This window comes from Neodiprion virginianus, chromosome 4 (genome assembly GCF_021901495.1).
Source record: "Neodiprion virginianus isolate iyNeoVirg1 chromosome 4, iyNeoVirg1.1, whole genome shotgun sequence".
Lineage (NCBI taxonomy): Eukaryota > Metazoa > Arthropoda > Insecta > Hymenoptera > Diprionidae > Neodiprion > Neodiprion virginianus.
The window spans coordinates 14207998-14226038 of record NC_060880.1 but is presented as its reverse complement, the minus strand read 5'-3'; the positions used below and the strand labels follow the sequence as shown (position 1 = coordinate 14226038).

Here is an 18041-nt window from a genome sequence, read left to right as displayed (position 1 = left end):
GAACCTAAGCACCTTAGTACTCGCGCAGGTAGAAAACCCGTTCCCTTTCTACAAGAAACGCTGTAGCGACCGTAATAATTTGACTTTCGATTTAAAAATTTGAGAGAATGTTTAGAACAGTGTATACTATACGATAATGCAAAAAAAAAAAAAACAATTTTTTGAAAATTTCACACTGAGACGATCCCTTAAATGAACATGTTATTTAAAAGAATTCATTTTTATGTTTGTTGATTAACAAATAATTAATTTAATAGGACAGAGGCCTGAATATTTTTAATACATGCGATTACTATGATTATTATTCATGGATTCGCTCGCTGTAGATGAAAACAATAAGCAGATTAATTAATGAATTGATATGATGACATAATTAAATTATTAATTATTTCAAAAGAGAGAAAGAATACTACAATTATCCGGCGCCGTAATTTTTGGTAAAAGATACAGACGCATGAGAATAAGACTTGTGTCTCACAATAGAATAGTCAAGTGCAATTTTTTCACTGGTATGGCGAGCTCTTCTCATGGAATGTGTATGAGCAAAGTGTCGACAAACAAGAAGATTAATCGATTGATCAATTTTAAATGTACATAGATCTGGTTGCTCTGATGTCTGACCCAGAGAATTAATAAAAGTAAGAGAAGGACAAATTATGGAAACGTGGATGTAGTGAATAGAAGAGGATTATTTTAAAAAAAAAGAAGATATATCTACATATAGAGTTTTATGAAATTTTATCAACTTTAATATACATATACTATTATAGGTTTAGCGTAATTTTATACGATTGTAACATATATATAATACATATATATTATCGAATTTTGATTCCTTTCTCTCTTTTTTTGTTTCTTTTCTAAGAGTTAATAATATCGAAGTGGTGAATATTTTTCCTTAACGCAGAGCTAAGAGCATGAAGATGCAGCCTGCTAGTACTAGCTGAAAATCGTGCATATTATGAATAGAAATAGAAATGTTTTCACCAACCACATGACTTTTATCAAGAGTAAATTTTTCAAGTCAATCATTAGCGCTGTCCGTTGTTCATATTTCCGAAATAAATTCAACACTAAACGATTATCACAATAGTGCAATTGCAAATTAATTGTAAATTATTAATAACATATTATTTTTGTGCGTAGGTAAATACAATGATAGAGAGTGAAAAGGAGAATATAATGAAACGGTATCGAAACATATCACATTTCAGTCGAGACTCTTCATTATTAAAACGTATCTATCGATTCTTAACACACGCCAAAATGGATTAGAGATGCTAGAAACAGTAGCTCGAAGTTAAAAATCTGGTCAGCCTGACACTCTTTTAATGATAATTCATCGTTTCATTACTGGCAAATATTTAACAAGTGCCTACAGGGAATAATCGATGTTAAACAGCATAGCGATTGATAGAAGAGAAATTTTTCAAATATCCAAACTTGTCTGGGAATATTATACAACGCATTCAACAATATCTATTCGACGAGTGAAGAATACCAATTGTTCAAATGAAAATGAATTTTTTTAAGCATTGATTAATCAACCAATGAATTTTTCATAGATGCAAATTAAAGCTACGTCGAGACTGGTGCGATTGCATTGCCTAGCTCTGATTTCTATTGATAGTTTTTAAAGAAAACTAATCCTATTAATATTATTATTAATATTATTCCACCATACTTCGATGAAGTATAAAAGAGATGTTATAGAAACCGAAAATCTTTTGTAAACCTATTGCAAGTATTATACATAGGAGGGTTTTATAGTAATATATTTTTGTTATTTTTTAATAATTAACTATCGTCGACTTTAAGCGGACAGGATTCATTCTTAAACTGCGTTTCTTTCCTCTTAACAGAAATTTCCACAAACAATTCAGACCCTTTTTATGAAAGAAATGTTTTAAAAATATTCAAGCCGTAGTTGTACGAGGCCTTACCGTATTTTAACTCGCATATGTAGTGTATAAAATAATGTAAATCATGATATATATATTATATGTGTGCGTGTGTGTGTACACACACGCACACACGCATGCATATATATATTAATAAATAAAATGAGTAACTCTGTAAGTAATAATGCATTATTATATGAACGATTTAAGAAATAATACTGTGATTGTTACCCGTTTGTGCACAGACATGATAATATGTTATTACGCATTGATGTTATTAATAATTCGATAATAGTATTTAGACGAAAAAGAAAAATGAACAAGGTAAAGTTGAAGGGATATATATTCGCGTTTTTTTTTCATTGTCGATAAACTTGAAAATTAAAAAAACGAATATAGTAGATAGGTGCATTATATTATATTACAGATTTTGAAAGGTTTGTAATGATTCCGCGGGCAAAAAAGTATGGAAGTAAATTATACAAAACTTGTAACGATAATAAACAGGAAATGAATTTTAGATCGGAGTATACTCCATATTATTTGTATATATGTATGTATTACGGTTGCAAATTTATAATATTAACATTATTATTATTATTACGTAGTAATATTTTAGTAACAGTAAAATTTAATCATTAATACAATTCTATACATAATAATGTACGTAATAATTATTATAAAATATCTGAATAAACCTTAATCATTTTTTTTCGATGTATACAACACTTTTAGAGATATTTAGACAAGAAATATATATTTGATTGACTATTGCACTACTGCAATTTATTCTTCAAAAAATCAACCCGCGGTTGTTTGGTTCTTCGTTTTACGTACCTGCAAAATTTTTACAGCATTCCTCTATTCCAGTCTCATTCTCCACAATTATTCGATTATCTTCACGGTTGCTGGTATAAATTTGATCGCAAAGGTAATGAGGCATCGTGGATTTATTTTTTTTGAGGCTTTTAATGTTCTGTTGTTATTATTATTATCATTATTATTTTATCTTCGTCATTTTGCACGGACAAAATTGTTTCTTTAATTCTCATTGGAATAAACTTTTTGATGTACAAAAATGTTTTGTAGTCTTCTATAATGTATTATTGTTATATAGGTAAATGTCGATATATTGTATACAGCTTGTGTGTTACATCTAGCTGTGCGATAAAAGTATTTTGTTTTACATTGTGATATATTATAATTATTATTATTATGGGTAATATAACATAATGTTCTTTTAGGGAACTTTGAACAAAGCAGTCGTGCATACTATAATGTATAAATCAACTTATACTTTTTTGTTCTGCATTCCTAATTATTAATGATATAACTTTGTAAATTTGAAATATAACTCAACGACTAAGCGATTCAACAAGCGTTATATCAAGCGGGAAAACATAGTATAGTCGCGATAACTTTGTAATCTTACATTTGAAGCATTGTAAACTGGGACGGCTAATTTGAATTTGAACGGCCGAAAATTTTCAAATATGCAGATAGTAAGGGAAATTATTTTGATATTCTGTATGCACTCAAAATTAACGACACCTTTCAAAGATTCCGGTTATTGCAAGGCTCTGTATATGTATTCCTAAACATAATTGCTACAACACGTCCTGGCATTACCCGGTGATAAGCAAAGATGAAACGAATCATTTTACTTCAAGCTAGAACAAGTCCCCGGTAATACCCTAAAAGTTATTCAAATATAACGTTTTACAGTAGCTTTGAAATTGTTTGGGAAACTTTTTGTCCGATTGTTTTCCCCACTTCCCCCACTTTATTTATTACTCGTCGTATTAATGAATACTAACGTACACTTGACTAATTGAATAATGATTACGTAGCAAGATTTTGAAATCTTGGCTACTTTCAATCAAAATTGATAACCAAGCTGGACAAGAAGATATATTTGTTCGTAAGTATTACCTACTTATATACACGTCCTTTTTTTCCCACATATTGATTGAGTTGTACCTACGCGTTTATAAATACTTTTTTTATCTCATGTTTATTCTACAAGTTGGAGGGTAAATGGATTTCACAAAGCATTGCTTTCCTGATATCCAATTACAAAATTATAACAGTAGATCATAAACAACGGAGTTATTTGCGATACATATATGTTCATTAAAATTAATAATACCATTTTACAAGCCTCACTACTTTCTTTTTTCTTTTTGCTGATCTTATCTACATTTAAATGCCAATGTCAGAGTTTTTCCAATTACTTAATCAGTTTACACTTTAAAAATAATTTAGTATATCTATGCAGCTGCATAGATTTGTTCGTAGCTCGACATTTCTGAGAAAGAATTCTGAAATACAAATATAGAATTAGGAGTATTGGATTTAAATTGTTCAATTTTACTGTAAGCAATTAATTTTATACATATATCTCATACTGTGCTATACATACGAATACTTAGGTAATATTTAAAGTAAGAAATGATGGATTTTATTTTAATGCCTGTCTAAGTTGATGGAAAGAGTGAAAAAAAAAAATGTCAAGGTTTACCTTTACAGGGATAGTTTATTTTTTGTACTTTGAGGTAATTTGAATGTGGGAAGATTGGAAAGAGAAAAATTGTGTGATTAGAGAGTTAAGAACTGTGTTACGCCATTTTTTAACATTGAAAATAAAATATTTCATGCTAAAAAAGAACAAACATTTTTATTAAAAATTTAAGTAATATAAAATGAGCGAATATTAATTTTCTTTGGGTCAGCTCGTGCCAGGAGTAAATATTTCTTTTGTTTTTGCCTTATATTTATTAATATAAATAAATAATTTCCAGCTTCTTTAGGAAAAAAGTGTTTGATTTTTTTTTACCGCATCACTTCATCATGAACTATGAATATAAAAATGTAGTTAAATTTTACCCTCTCTTTGTACCTAGATATACAATAAATGCAATGAGATGTAGTTCAGACGCTCCTGCCATTAGATAAGCTGGCATTTTTTAAATCTACATTATCACGAGTTCACGTATTGTATTTTGCATCATTGTAATTTTCAAAAAGTCATACAAACACTCGATTACAGCTCCTTTTCTCTGTAATCATAATGTTTGTTCTTTTTAATGCTGCTTTTCCCTTTGATTTACTTTTACTTTTTGAGGTTCGTTCGAGTTGTTTGTGGTGGAAGAATTCATCAGGGAATCTGATATGTCTTCGCTACTACTGCTCCGTATATCACCTTCCATCTATATAAAATTCAACAATCACTCTTCAAGAACAGCGAGAAAACTCAGGTTTATAGTGAGCAATGAAAAGAATTTTGCAGAATTTTGTAAAATAAAATTTGACCGCTACAAACCTGTCCAGCGTAAAATGCGTTGTACGCGATTTTCAAAATCAGCCATGTCCATATCGCGTGCAGTACAAGTAATAAACTTAGCAACGCGTTAAATATGAAATACGCAGGGAACATAGGCACAATTTTTGGTGCTTCTATCGTTGTGCTGTAAGATAAGTAATACACAATGTATATATTTCAGTGAGTTGTGATTAAAAACAAATTTAACAATTAGATGACACTGGTGAAGAATTTACCTGTAAATAATCCAGAATGGATAAACACCCATTCTTGTAACAATCCAGAGGATGGTGAAGATAACAAATATGAAATCACATAATTTTTGGTAGTTAGCATACTTTGCCATTTTTGCTGCCTGAAATGACGTGAGACAAGTGAAAAATTAGTTAATGTTGTCAATATCTTACTTTACTACTATTAGAAATAATAATATCTTACTTCTAAGAATATATCAGCGCAGTCGTGCACCAATAGGACTAGAGAACCAATTCTGGTCAAGTTTCCGATCCATGAAAAGCACATGAGGATTATAGTGGCAATATGATGAATGAACATTTGCCAAAAATCTTTTCGTTTGACGTCAAAGAACTGCGAGAAACTTAGCGACCAGTAAAACGCCATTGAGACCATGTAGTACCACCATACATCGCTAGTGACGGGATGAAAGGGGTAATTGTAATAGCAATTTTTTATTTCCCATAGCCAGGGCTTGTCCCACAATATAGTCAGACCGAAAGTAAAAGAATAAGTGTAGTACAAGCATCTCCAGCTAGAAAACAAAAGTTCACACATCTATAAAATAATGAAAAATCAACCATTTTTTTCTTCATTCAACTACAGTGCCAATTTGTTATAGGTATTAAGTTCTGATGAACAAAAAAAAAAAAATACTTCCGACCTATTTTCGCAGAATTTTGTCAACGTCGAAGGCTTGTCTTGGGATCTGCGGAGTCTCAACCACCTTTCAACTTGTCGCTCAGACCAGTCTAGCTGTTTTGCTAAGGCGAGCACCTTCAAATGCAGACATTATTACTCATTACGAATTACTGCACGTTAAGAAACAATATTACAGATGGAATAACAAAGTGCAAGTGATTATCTCACCTGCTTGTGTTTTATCTTCTTTCCGGTGTAAGCTTTTTCTAATATCACATTCGGTGAAGCTTTCTTTGGTCTTGTATTTTTTATGCCTAGCGATTTGCCAAACGGAGCAAACCAGAACCTATAACGAAACGAGAATGGAAAGATTATAAAAGTGGTAAACTCAATTTTTTTTTTTGTCAAATCAAGACAATTTCTTTTCTGACACTGAATCAACATCAACAAACAAATAAAATAAAGTGAAATCTACAATTAATAACTCAACTTTAATGTCATCAAAACCTAGATGATTTGGATGAATGAACATGCATCTGTGGGGGGAGACTAAAACTGGCATTGTCTAGATTCTTATATTACTACTCACCTGTTACCTTTTACCTTGAATGACCGATATCCACGGTATACTTTAATTGTGGTTATGAGTTTCGACACTGGTCAACCAAATACCACAGGAAAATTACATATTTTTTTTTTTCTTTCAATGGTATTTAAACATGGGTTTACTAGCATGGAATATTCGCAATATCTGTAGGATATTATAGAGACAAATGAAATTCTTTGTAACGAGAATTCAAGAAATGCCTCATCCAAACAGCAAATATATAAAAAATTATCATGGTACGAAAAGTACTTGAGAAAATTTGGCTACTATGAAAAGAATCGTTAGTATTGCTTTTGCGATATCAGGAGCTAAACTGTTGTGTGATGTAACGGAGTTTTCTTCCTTTACTTTCTATGCTGCACCTGATAGCAGTGTGTACGTTAGTCGCATACTAATTGCTCAACTCAAGGCGTATAACTGTTTTTTGCCTTTTACAAGTAGGTGTGTATAGCCAATGTAACGGAGAAAACAGCATGTTCAAGCTATTGTGTTACTACATTAGCAGTCATTGTCTAATGCTACATAATTGCTCTCGGATATTCATGTTCCATTGTCAATAGTTGACATTGGATTTTTTGAAACATTGGAAAAGGCTTAAAGGTGGAAGAAAAATTGAATATACAGGAAAATATGAAAACTAATTAGTAGTGGCATAATCTAACCGGAACATCATAAAAGTCATTAACATGTTTTTGCGTATTAAACTCAAAACGATAAGTTCTAATGAATATCGAGAGATTAAATCCACCTCTCTCTCTCTCTCTCTCTGAATTTATTGTTTTCCAACTGTGGACGTTAATGACGGAAAAGGAATGAATTGAAAACCAATTACAGGTAGTAATACGAGCAGTAAGCAAGATAAAAAATATGTGATAAACACCAAAGTCCTTGAATCTTGTTATGAAAAATCAAGTTTCACATCTGGGATGCATATCGCAGGTCATAGGTGATAGATAAATCAAAGTTGATAGACGAGAAGTCAAACAAAGTGTGATATGCTCAATTAAAAATGGTAAGTTGGTAAGAGTATCGGTGTGATGAAGATAAAAGGATAGGGAATGAAAAAACGAGGTAAATTGAGTTTCGTGAGGTAAATATTATTGCTGAGATATTCCATGTATCTCTGAGTGTACGGATTAACCTTACCGTTGTTTATTGACATTAAGTAGGCGGGACGGTAAGCGTGATGAAAAACAAAGGCAACTTTGTTAGATAATTAATATTGTACGTGGGCACGATCACCGGCCGTAAACCGAAACCAATAATCGCGGGCGTGATACACGTGGTGGGAAGACAGCGCAACCGTCAAGGCATCAATAATAATCCTAGATCTGAGCCAAGGATCCGACGGTTTTGCCCACGTAGGGAAAACAGACTCGTTTTAATAACCATGATTATGTTGATAAATGCATACCGTTCGAGGACGTATCGCAAGCCCAGCATACCGATGGACATTATTATGGGGAAAATCAAGTGTCTGTAATCTAGGAAGTTGTTGTCTGCGGTGGGCGTGAGATCGGCCCACGTCGTGTTCGGCGGCAACCAAATGTCAGGGGACCAAAATCCCGCTGAAATATTTTGCAGGATCTCCATCGTGTTGTGTGAAAACTGTTTTTGCACTTCTATAGAGTACTAGAGTTGAGGTTAAACTCGCGCCGGGCAGTATCGCTCCTTTATAGTGTACTTAGGCAGAATGCGGCATTGAACGAACCGCGACGTGTATTTTTACGTGCGGCAAGTCCCTCCTTATTGCAACACACTCTTGCTGCTTAGCCTTACGACGCCCAGAAATTTCTCGCCTCGCAGAACCACTACTTCACCACATTTCACACTGACGCATACCTAACTTGTAGGGTGGCGATGGCCGTTACCAAGCCGTTACGTAGCTGTTCGACGTCCATGAATCGAATCAATCGTCTAGACACCATCGACTGCACATATATATACATACACATACCGCACCTCTGTATTCTTCGATGCAGCCGACAGAGTGCAACACCGTCGGCATGGACGGAAACGGAACGGCGGAATTGTACAACGATGAAAGACTTTGAAACACGGTCTTACATACAGGTCTAGAAACTCCCGTGGTGGGGGTATGTACTCTTATTGAAGCATCCATCTATCGCAGCGATACTCGTGGTCACTAGGCGAAATGATCGGTGCTTCAATAAGAGGACACCCCGACCACTGAAATTTTAACCGAGTTTCTAGACCTGTTGTAAGACCGTGCCATGGAGACTAGAGTAAAGGAGTCCAACACATATGGCGGAATCGTCAAAAAGTTGTTCGCGAAAGCGATGAAAGATCTTGTAATTCGGTATGTATCCGTAATCGATACCAGCGTCTGGTTACGAATAGGATGCACACGTGAGGATCGACGATTCAAAATCACCGCGCTGACGGAGCCCGCAGTGGTAGCGCTGCCAGGCGGATACATTTCGCGGATCGTTCATCACTTTCACCGACCATTTGGCTAGCATTGCGTTCGGACTCCTTACCTCTAGTCTCCATGGACCGTGCTTTGAAAAACTCCAGCTAAAAATACGAAATCGTTGACCGTTGACTAAAGATATCTGAAGACTGCTAACATTTTGGGACTTTACGAAATCAAAAATCGACTTGATAAATGCATCGTCAAGCGGCCCCCTCTGTGTCCTTCCGTGCACGCGCAACCCAATTCGGCAAACGGTCAATACGTGGGGGCGACAAGAACTGATGTTACCATCGCTCGTCACGTGCACTCAAATAAAGCAGAGTCGAATATTATTATGCTTATGGAATGACGAACGACAGGCTGAAATTTTCATACAACCCCGTGAGGACGCCTAAATTCATTTGAGCCTAATTCAGCAATATCGAGTCCGGTACTACCTAGTTAGATTGCGACTCTGTGCGCTGACCTCCAAACACAGAAAGTTATTACCAAGTGACACAGGTTTAAGATATGACCATATCTATCCGCTTTATTATATGTAGACTTGTGGTAGTACCCGTGTTGATTATTAGGAATTTCGAGTTTGAGAATAGGTATTCTCGACAAAGTCGATACTATTTTACCCAGAATACCAGTACTTTTCCGGTAATTCCTAATAATAATATTACCCAGGGGATACATTTGTGTAATAATTTCAATGCCTGAATTTTGCCTGTGAGGTAGTGGGTAATTTTTGAATTTTATTTCTTAAAGAAAGTGAACTATATTATTATCGAGCATCTTTTTGTAAAAAGAATTCCCATACTGACTGGTAATTTGCGGATACCCCGTAAACTTTGACGATATTTTTTAGTCGGAATTATAGGAAACATTCATATTTTTATGATGATGTTCATGACAAAATAATTATCTTTTCCTATTTCCGTCAAGAGATATTGTCAAAATGTATGCAGTGTCCACAAATTACCAGTCGCTACGGAAATTTTTTTTACAAGAAGTTTCTCCGTATAGTAATAATGATATGACTTGCAATTCCGTCGTTCAGGACGAAAATTGAAAGTTTACCGAGTGTTGTAGTACTGAGGAGGTGAAATTTATGAATTATTATGAATAAACGTCAACGAAAATCATTCATCGACCAATTCAGTGAATAATTATACTACTTAAATGTTGAAAGTCCGAGAGATAGAAGTTACAGTATCGATCCGATTGTTGGAACATGCAATCCAAATATACATAGACAAAAAACGTTGTTGATAAATATAGTATTATACCAAAATAAGGTTTCACCGATGTAAAGTAAATTAACAACAATTGACCGTAATTCAAAGCACGTCGATCTTTTGTTTGACTAATAAAAATGTTTTAAAAAGTGGTGTTAATTAATTACACTTTTTAATTGGATATAAGAAACTAACGACTGATATCACCTAAGGATGGATTTTTCGGATTATTTGTAACCAAATCCTTGTCAATTATTTACGGATGGTTTCATGACGAACAGTTTATCGCTCGAATGAATGCGTCAAAGGTCGATGCAAGAACTTTGGACACGTGCAGGCTTTAAAGTACGATATCTCTGTCAAAAAAACGTAGAGGAAAGGTTGTAAAACCTTTCTGAAGCTTCAAGAGTTTTCTGCTTCCAACAACCATTGCTCTTTTTTGAGACACGATTCTGAAGTTAACATTTGATCAGCAATAGGTTGAAAGTCGTATTTTTTGATTTTTTTTAAATTTTACAGACCTTTGCCGTAGTTGAAGAGTTAAATGGAAAACCGTTCAAAATAATCAGAGTCTTGCTTTAGAAACTACTTATTGTTAAACTAATGTGGTTCGATATTATGAGGAACTTCGAAACTCGCTTCGACAAACCAAGTCCCCAGGATCAAACTGAAAATCGAAGGGTACGTATCTTGGGATCGAATGAAGCTATCAGACGAGGCTGAATATTCAAAAGTATGAAATAAATATTAATACTATTTAGTTTATCGGGACTTAAATAAAAAGCACTGCCTATGTAAAATACTTGTCTCCTTCGGAATATATGGTCATATTGAATAAAGGAAGACTAGCGCTTGAGTGCAAGAATGGCAAAAATCAATCCAGGAATAAGGTATTTGGCCCGCGTACAAAAGCAATCGGAACAGTTTGGTAATATGCAACAAAACTGATCTATGTGAAGTTGGTCTGCGACCTTCAAATTTCTTAAAAAGTTGTATGCCCCCAAATTGCTCCCGAATATGCATTTTCGTTTTTTTCGATTTTCTCGAAAACGCGTGGGAGTGAATAATAGAAAATACAGAGCAATTGCAATTTTTTGGCACAAAAATTTTCAAGAAATTTGTAGGTCGCAGGCCAACTATATATCAGTCCAGAACCGGCAAACTGTTGCGAAAAATAATCCAAGGCATCCTCAGCCAACGTAATGAGAATGAATTATATGTAAGCATGCATGTCTTAAGTACGTTCTTGATACATTGGTTAAGTTACATTCCCGCACGCGTATTCCGTTCGTCAGAGATTGTCGTCTAATGACAAAATTTTAAATTAAGATGAGGTATCTATAAAATATCTGTATATTCTCGTGTGTTTCAACCTAGTAAGTACCTTTGTTTAAATATACATTTTTGTACGGACAGAATATATATTTTTACAATTTGCTTACAAAAATTACACATTGCAGATTATAAAAACAGTAGCATATTTTTAATGAGCTGCGTGAATATGGTGACTGAATTTGTGTAGTCCACTAGTTTACAAATTTCTTATGTGACATAAATTCCCATACATATATGTGTATGGAAATGATGTAAAACTTTAGAAAATAATTAAGAACCTATAATAAATATTAATAACCAATAGTCGGACGTTCCTATCTATGCAAGTTTTTTTCTATTTTCACTGTATCTCAGAAAATATATTACATCCTGATTTCCACGATACTTTGTAAGAAATAATTGTACAAATTCTTTAGGCCCTTCGATTTTGTTACTAGTACGAAAGTGGACAAGTCTTCATCCTTGCATTGTGTAAGGCACTGGACTGGATGATTCAGGATTAACATCTCGTGGATGGCCTACATACTTGATGATAAACTGCATAAATAATAAAATTGTTATCGTATTAAGCATACATGAAGTCAATGTTTTTCACTCATGAGAAGTTCGAAATAATGCTTCGAATAGTGAATGGTCACTTGTCTAGTTATACATACCGCGTTTTCGGTCAATCGAGTTGCACCCATTTGGATAGCTGTATGTACAATGAGGTACATACAAAACAGTACATAGAAAATGGCATAGATTGCAATTAAAAGTAATACTGCCCAATGCTTTGTCACTCGTTCTTCTACTGTATCGATGACAAAGTAAATATTCACAGCAAAGACTACGACACCTAAAGCGCAAGAGATGATTTTGTTTGTGCTGTTGAAAAGGAAAAAAAATTATGTAGAAATTTGAGAAAAAAAAAGCAAGATATACCAGTGCAAAATCACCCCTTTACTCACAATCCGTTTTTGAAATCTCCCATTATTTGCAAACTACTCGTAAATCCTATGGTCGGCAATACAGCAAACGGCAATTGCAAGCTCATCACAGCATTTAATAATTCGTTCATTGTACTGAGGTTATAGATGTTTGCCCTAAAAGCTACAGCCAGCGTAGGAATGATTGCAATTACACGAGTAACCAAGACTCGCTTCCACCTTGGCCATTGCAGGTTCAAAAATCCTTCCATTGCAAATTGACCAGCATACGTGCCAGTCATCGTCGATGATTGACCAGATGCCAAAATTCCTATGCCCCAGATATACATAGCAGCAGCGCCAAACTGACAACCCAAGTATATGCCACCATGATAGAGATCAGCTTCGACATCATTGGTATTGTTCTAAAGACATATTATGAGCACAATCAGTATCAATTAATAAGTACTTATCCCATCAGTTGCTTCAAATCTGCACGTACCGATCTCAGAAAATGATAATTTGATAACACGCAAGTAATTATTCTGATAAGAGTAGAGAAAAAAAATAATAATTACACATCAATTTAATCTAGTCAACTCATTCAAATGGTCTTATCATTTCAAGTCCATCAATATCCGAACAACTGCTTAATGTAATGACTTTATGAGAACATGGAGATCTTCTTGTAACACCCGATAAAATTTACCAATAACGCGGGAAGAAACCTGTTATTTCTTAAAGGATTTTCGTTCTTTCTTTCAACGCGACGGCACTTTTCTACGATCTGAAGATTTACATTTCCATAACTGCTTTTGCACTGAATCGGGTAATTTCGTTATCTACAGGATGAGAGGCATAATTTTACATAGGACCATCGAGTCAATGGCTTGCGAATGTGCCCTACAAAATGTATCTCAATCAAAACTCTGTACTTGCAAATTTATTGATCGTCCTCTCACCTCAAATGTTTCTATTCCCAGGGTGAAGTTGTTTTCGTAGCACATGGTATACTGAAAGATAATTAAAATGGTTATTGACGTAAATTTTCCCATGCGCTAAATCTTATGAATATACCAGGTAAAACTATATTTTACTTGATTACGAGTTTATATTTATGAAATACATACCACGTCCTTATTTGATTTATCGAAAAGCCCATACGCGAACACAGAGACGACGAATATGTTTATTATAAATGAAACAAACAATGCAATGCAGGCTTCGGTGAAGAAGTACATGTTTGCATCTTGCACTTGAACCTTTTTTGTTCGGTCGATTTTTCTTGACTGGGAACAGAAACAGACATTGATATCAATTATTAATGAAGATACGTTTGGGGACATTGAATACCACTATGTAGATGCCTAATTCATTCACCTTAACGAGAGCACTGTGAAGATAAAGATTATGAGGCATTATAACTGCTCCAACGATTCCGACTGCCTGTGTTATTGCATCGTTGTCACAATTCTTACACCACGGTGTAAACAGTCCGGCAACTACTTCACTTTGTGGAGGTGAGGTCACAATGTACTGAAATCAAATAAAGTGCGTTTAAAAAGCTTTTACAACTCCCCTAAGGATGAGATTAGAAAACCTTTTTCACGTTAACAATAACGTTTCATCAAACACACATCATTGCGATGAAATTATTTTATTTTGATAAATCAAAACGCACTCTTAAATGACAACCCCTTCGAATAATCTCTATATGAGAGCTTATTGTGCATACAGATCTTACAAATAATAACCGTTTTGTGGTTAAAGCATATACTTTACCTCATATCCAAATGTGATTGCCATTACAGTAATAAGAAATCCAAAAAAAAACTCCAGCTTTCGCAATCCATACTTATCTAAAAATAGAAACGTGAAAGTATCCACTATCGTTATCAAGACTCCTCCCCATAGCGGTATCCTGAAATAATATATAACTTTCAAATATTTGACCATTTGTAATTGGCATAAATAAAATCCCGCTGTATTTCAAATCGCGTTTATTATAATGTCATAAAGGATAAATCTAATAAAACTCGATGTTTAAATCAAAGCTTACGCTTTGTTGGAGAGCAGATACAAAGCAATTGCTGTGCCTATAACTTCCTGCATATCGCTACCTATGATGGCAATTTCCACCATAATCCACAGCATGAATCGTGGAACAGTTTTGTATTGCATATAACACATCTCTGCTAGATGTATTCCAGTTACTACTCCAAGCCTGGCACTCAGTCTTTGCATGATAAGACTGAGAATGTTCGCGCTTAACAAGACCCATAATAGCTGAAAATTAGATGGTTTAATTGGATATATTTATTTCCATAAATATTTTCCTTAGTAAACGAATCGTTTTTAAATCTGATTGAAAATTTTGTGAATTACTTTGTAACTTGCTGCGACTCCAGCCTGTAAATCTGATTCGATATTTCCAGGGTCGAGGTATGCAATGGACATTAAAAATCCGGGCCCAGTGAACGCCCATAGTTTTCTAAAGCTGAAGTGTCCCTGTAATTAAAATTGAAGGAATATAGAAACGGCAATGAATATTACATTCGATAACGAACGGAGGGCAGAACTAGAAGACCATTTGCTGTAATTAAGAACTAGACAAAAATATAAGACACATGGTACACATTTGCCTGAATCGTAACTTTCAGATTCTATCAGTTACCATTATTAGAAGATGAATGTTCACTTTTATTACAAGATTCGTATCTTTATCTTCCATAGATAAAGAAAAAAATACAAATTTATGAAATCCGCACCTGGAGGTTCGATCAAACGATTACACAGAGTATTAGTTTATCTGATTCGAATTTTCTGATTTGATAGGAAGTAGATAAGGCTTCCAATTGATTGATTTATTGAACAATATAAACTTTTTACATCTAGCATAATTGCGTAAATTAATTATCACTATTCGATGAGTTCAAATAGTTTTATCTCGCTCTGATAATCACATAATTACTGGTGAATTTTGTGAACTTTACTATTTCTTATACAATATTTCTCCTGATCATTCCCAGTGAGTTTTTATACCTTTTATGATGGCGCAAAGTTACTACAGAAAAAAAAAAATTAATTGCTAGCTCTGCTTTTCTGCAATACTTACATTTTGCTGCTGATCCTTGATAGATTGATAAAATAAAAAAGGATTAAAAAAAAAAAAAATTGTATGTGCCTGCGTCAATGAAACAGGCCACTAATAATTATTTATCAATACATTTTAACATTTACAAGTACATCTTCGAGTACAGCAATCTGAGGTTGTTGTATTTTAAGTGCTACGTGCCTGATAACACTATTAACTATTGACTTGAGTTCTTTGATAAAATTACATACGTGATCAACCTCAGAGAGATTGTTATTATTAATCAACAATTAAATATTTTCTTGGAGATTTAATTAATTTTTTTGATCTTTTACCTCCATAACTTAGACTTTTTGCAAGATTTGAAATATTGTGATACTCAAAATTTATTGCATTAGAATTTCATAAACTCTGTGAAGGGACGAATAAATCTGAATGAAACAAATGGCTCGCTTTCCATCAAGTCCTAGGATATAACTAACATTGGTAAGCATAAAAGAAGTTACCTCGGTAATATCTGGTACGTCAATTTGTTCTTCGTCGGTATAAGTTTGTATGGTGGTTTTGGAAAGCATTGTATTTTCTGACGACTTAATCCCTTCGAGGGAATTCCTCATCCTTGAGTTTTCAACCGTGTTTTGCCTTGTGTTGGAAGAATCCATGTTGGACAGTTCCACTGTCGGATCCATAATTGGCACAGTATCAGAATCTGAAAATATTTGAAATAATAAGGAAAACAATGGCAATATTATGATCATAGCCTGGATTAAAATGTGTGTGACATTCATATATTACAACCTGTGATTCAAGCGACCATTCGAAGATCATATGCGCAACATGATTTTTCGTATTTGAAAAACAAGTCTACTGTCTTGAATGCGTAATTATAATGAAAGAAACAATTTGGCTAATTTAGTTATTTACAAAAATGCGTAGTTAGCTCGAATAGTAACGAGTGATGGAGTCCATTGCTGTAATATATGCCAGTAGGTATTATGCGAAAGAGTGTAATGACAAAAGTAAGCAAAGAACGAAAGGCTTGTCTTGAAGTGTCGTTGACTTACGTTTTAAGTAACAAAAAGATATATGTATATCAGTTTAACTCAGTCCTCGAGAGAAATGAACCTGACGAGAGACCGAGGTACAATGAGGCAGTTATTTGGTATGTCAGGTAATTTGAACGATTGACTGAGCAAAGAATTCCCCCATACGTTGAGACCAATGTTCAATAATCATAACTACTTTCCGTGTCTGGTACAATGTATGTACAATATGGATATGCACGTGTAGTGGGCATGTGGCTTGTGTAAAAATAAAACAAATAAAAAATCAGACCTGCGGACTGATCAAATTATCATCATATCACTCCCACTTCTTTTGCTACATCTCCTTGTCGTTGCTCCTAATAGTAAGCACAGCCAGAGCTTTATGAGAATGCTGGAGGCCCGTTCGAAGGTGCACAACATGATGAGATTTTACAATTAAAAAATCCTCCCTACTGTTCAGGATAAAAATACGGAAATCTGAATAAGAATCTAGACGCAGGATACTTAGAGGTTAGAAGCTACGTCGCGCTACTGTTATTACCGTGAATTTCCACCACATAAAATAATTTATGCAGATTCTATAGGTGTATAACTATGAATGATGCTGTGAAAATTTGAACATAAATGTTTACGCCAGTTGGCAATTGATCGGTGACGGTGATTCATACTATCTCCGGATTTGTTGCAGGATTATAAATGGTAAAACTACGAGGGTGATACAGGGACTCCACAATACTGATTTCATGTTATAAGATGCTGGATGTATTTTTTACCCATTTCGGATCGAGGCCTTGGAGGTCCTATCACTTTCGGTAATGTTAGTACCAGTTTCTGTGCTGTTGCAAAAAGTGATTGATTAGACTGATAAGAAGCATTGTTGTGGTCAGTACATCTGTAGGGTGGTCAGTGACTCAGCGTCATATGAGTTATGACGACACCTTACTCTGCATCTCAACATGCATAAGTGTTATCAGCCTCTGGCGGATCCGCCCGCGGATATTTTCAATAGCTTCTTGTGGCAAAACTGTAAAGACAGCCATATACTCTCGTGAACTTTTTTGTAGAGCTCATCAAGACCTTGATAACTCTTAATTATAACCATATTATAACTTTCTTTTATTGTCAAGAGTGTAGGTAACGGTCGCATTTATAAGTGTGTCGTTCCGATTCGACTTGGTTTGCAAATATCGTTATATCACCAAACCGTTATAAATCCGGTTATAACGAAATATAGCTTAAAACATGCCCAGATCTAGCCATCTATAAAAACAATAATAATAATAATGAAAATC

At 34.3% G+C, this 18041-nt stretch overlaps 2 protein-coding genes across 7 annotated transcripts; both read right to left on the bottom strand.

Annotated features, from left to right (window-relative positions):
- Positions 1-445: 445 nt before the first annotated feature.
- On the bottom strand, positions 446-8610 carry LOC124303919 (ceramide synthase 6). The gene is made up of 7 exons (XM_046761762.1): positions 8121-8610; positions 6328-6445; positions 6122-6234; positions 5662-5992; positions 5460-5578; positions 5224-5368; positions 446-5110 (listed from the first exon to the last, which is right to left on the bottom strand). The coding sequence occupies exons 1-7, from the start codon at positions 8297-8299 to the stop codon at positions 4985-4987; spliced, it is 1131 nt and encodes a 376-aa protein (XP_046617718.1). The 5' UTR covers positions 8300-8610; the 3' UTR covers positions 446-4984.
- A 3172-nt stretch (positions 8611-11782) lies between these two features.
- Positions 11783-18003, bottom strand: LOC124303917 (protein Malvolio). 6 transcript variants are annotated; one of them, XM_046761751.1, is made up of 11 exons: positions 17693-18003; positions 16210-16412; positions 14995-15117; positions 14669-14895; positions 14392-14530; positions 13990-14145; positions 13740-13898; positions 13572-13622; positions 12652-13034; positions 12358-12568; positions 11783-12238 (listed from the first exon to the last, which is right to left on the bottom strand). In XM_046761751.1, the coding sequence occupies exons 1-11, from the start codon at positions 17787-17789 to the stop codon at positions 12158-12160; spliced, it is 1830 nt and encodes a 609-aa protein (XP_046617707.1). In that variant the 5' UTR covers positions 17790-18003; the 3' UTR covers positions 11783-12157. The 6 variants fall into 6 exon arrangements, with proteins under 6 accessions (XP_046617707.1, XP_046617711.1, XP_046617708.1 ...); XM_046761755.1 differs by lacking the exon at positions 17693-18003 and adding an exon at positions 17523-17686; XM_046761752.1 differs by lacking the exon at positions 17693-18003 and adding an exon at positions 17382-17444.
- Between the last annotated feature and the right edge of the window lie 38 nt (positions 18004-18041).

Excerpts from the sequence above, each read along its gene's own strand:
- LOC124303917 (XM_046761751.1), bottom strand. The coding sequence starts at position 17,789 with ATGGCTGTCTTTACAGTTTTGCCACAAGAAGCTATTGAAAATATCCGC. Across the intron at positions 15,118-16,209 it reads ACGTACCAGATATTACCGAG|GGACACTTCAGCTTTAGAAA; the intron begins GTAACTTCTTTT and ends TTTTAATTACAG. Across the intron at positions 14,146-14,391 it reads CAATCACATTTGGATATGAG|TACATTGTGACCTCACCTCC; the intron begins GTAAAGTATATG and ends ATTTGATTTCAG.
- LOC124303919 (XM_046761762.1), bottom strand. The coding sequence starts at position 8,299 with ATGGAGATCCTGCAAAATATTTCAGCGGGATTTTGGTCCCCTGACATT. Across the intron at positions 5,993-6,121 it reads ACAAAATTCTGCGAAAATAG|CTGGAGATGCTTGTACTACA; the intron begins GTCGGAAGTATT and ends TTTGTTTTCTAG. Across the intron at positions 5,111-5,223 it reads ACGCATTTTACGCTGGACAG|ATGGAAGGTGATATACGGAG; the intron begins GTTTGTAGCGGT and ends AATTTTATATAG.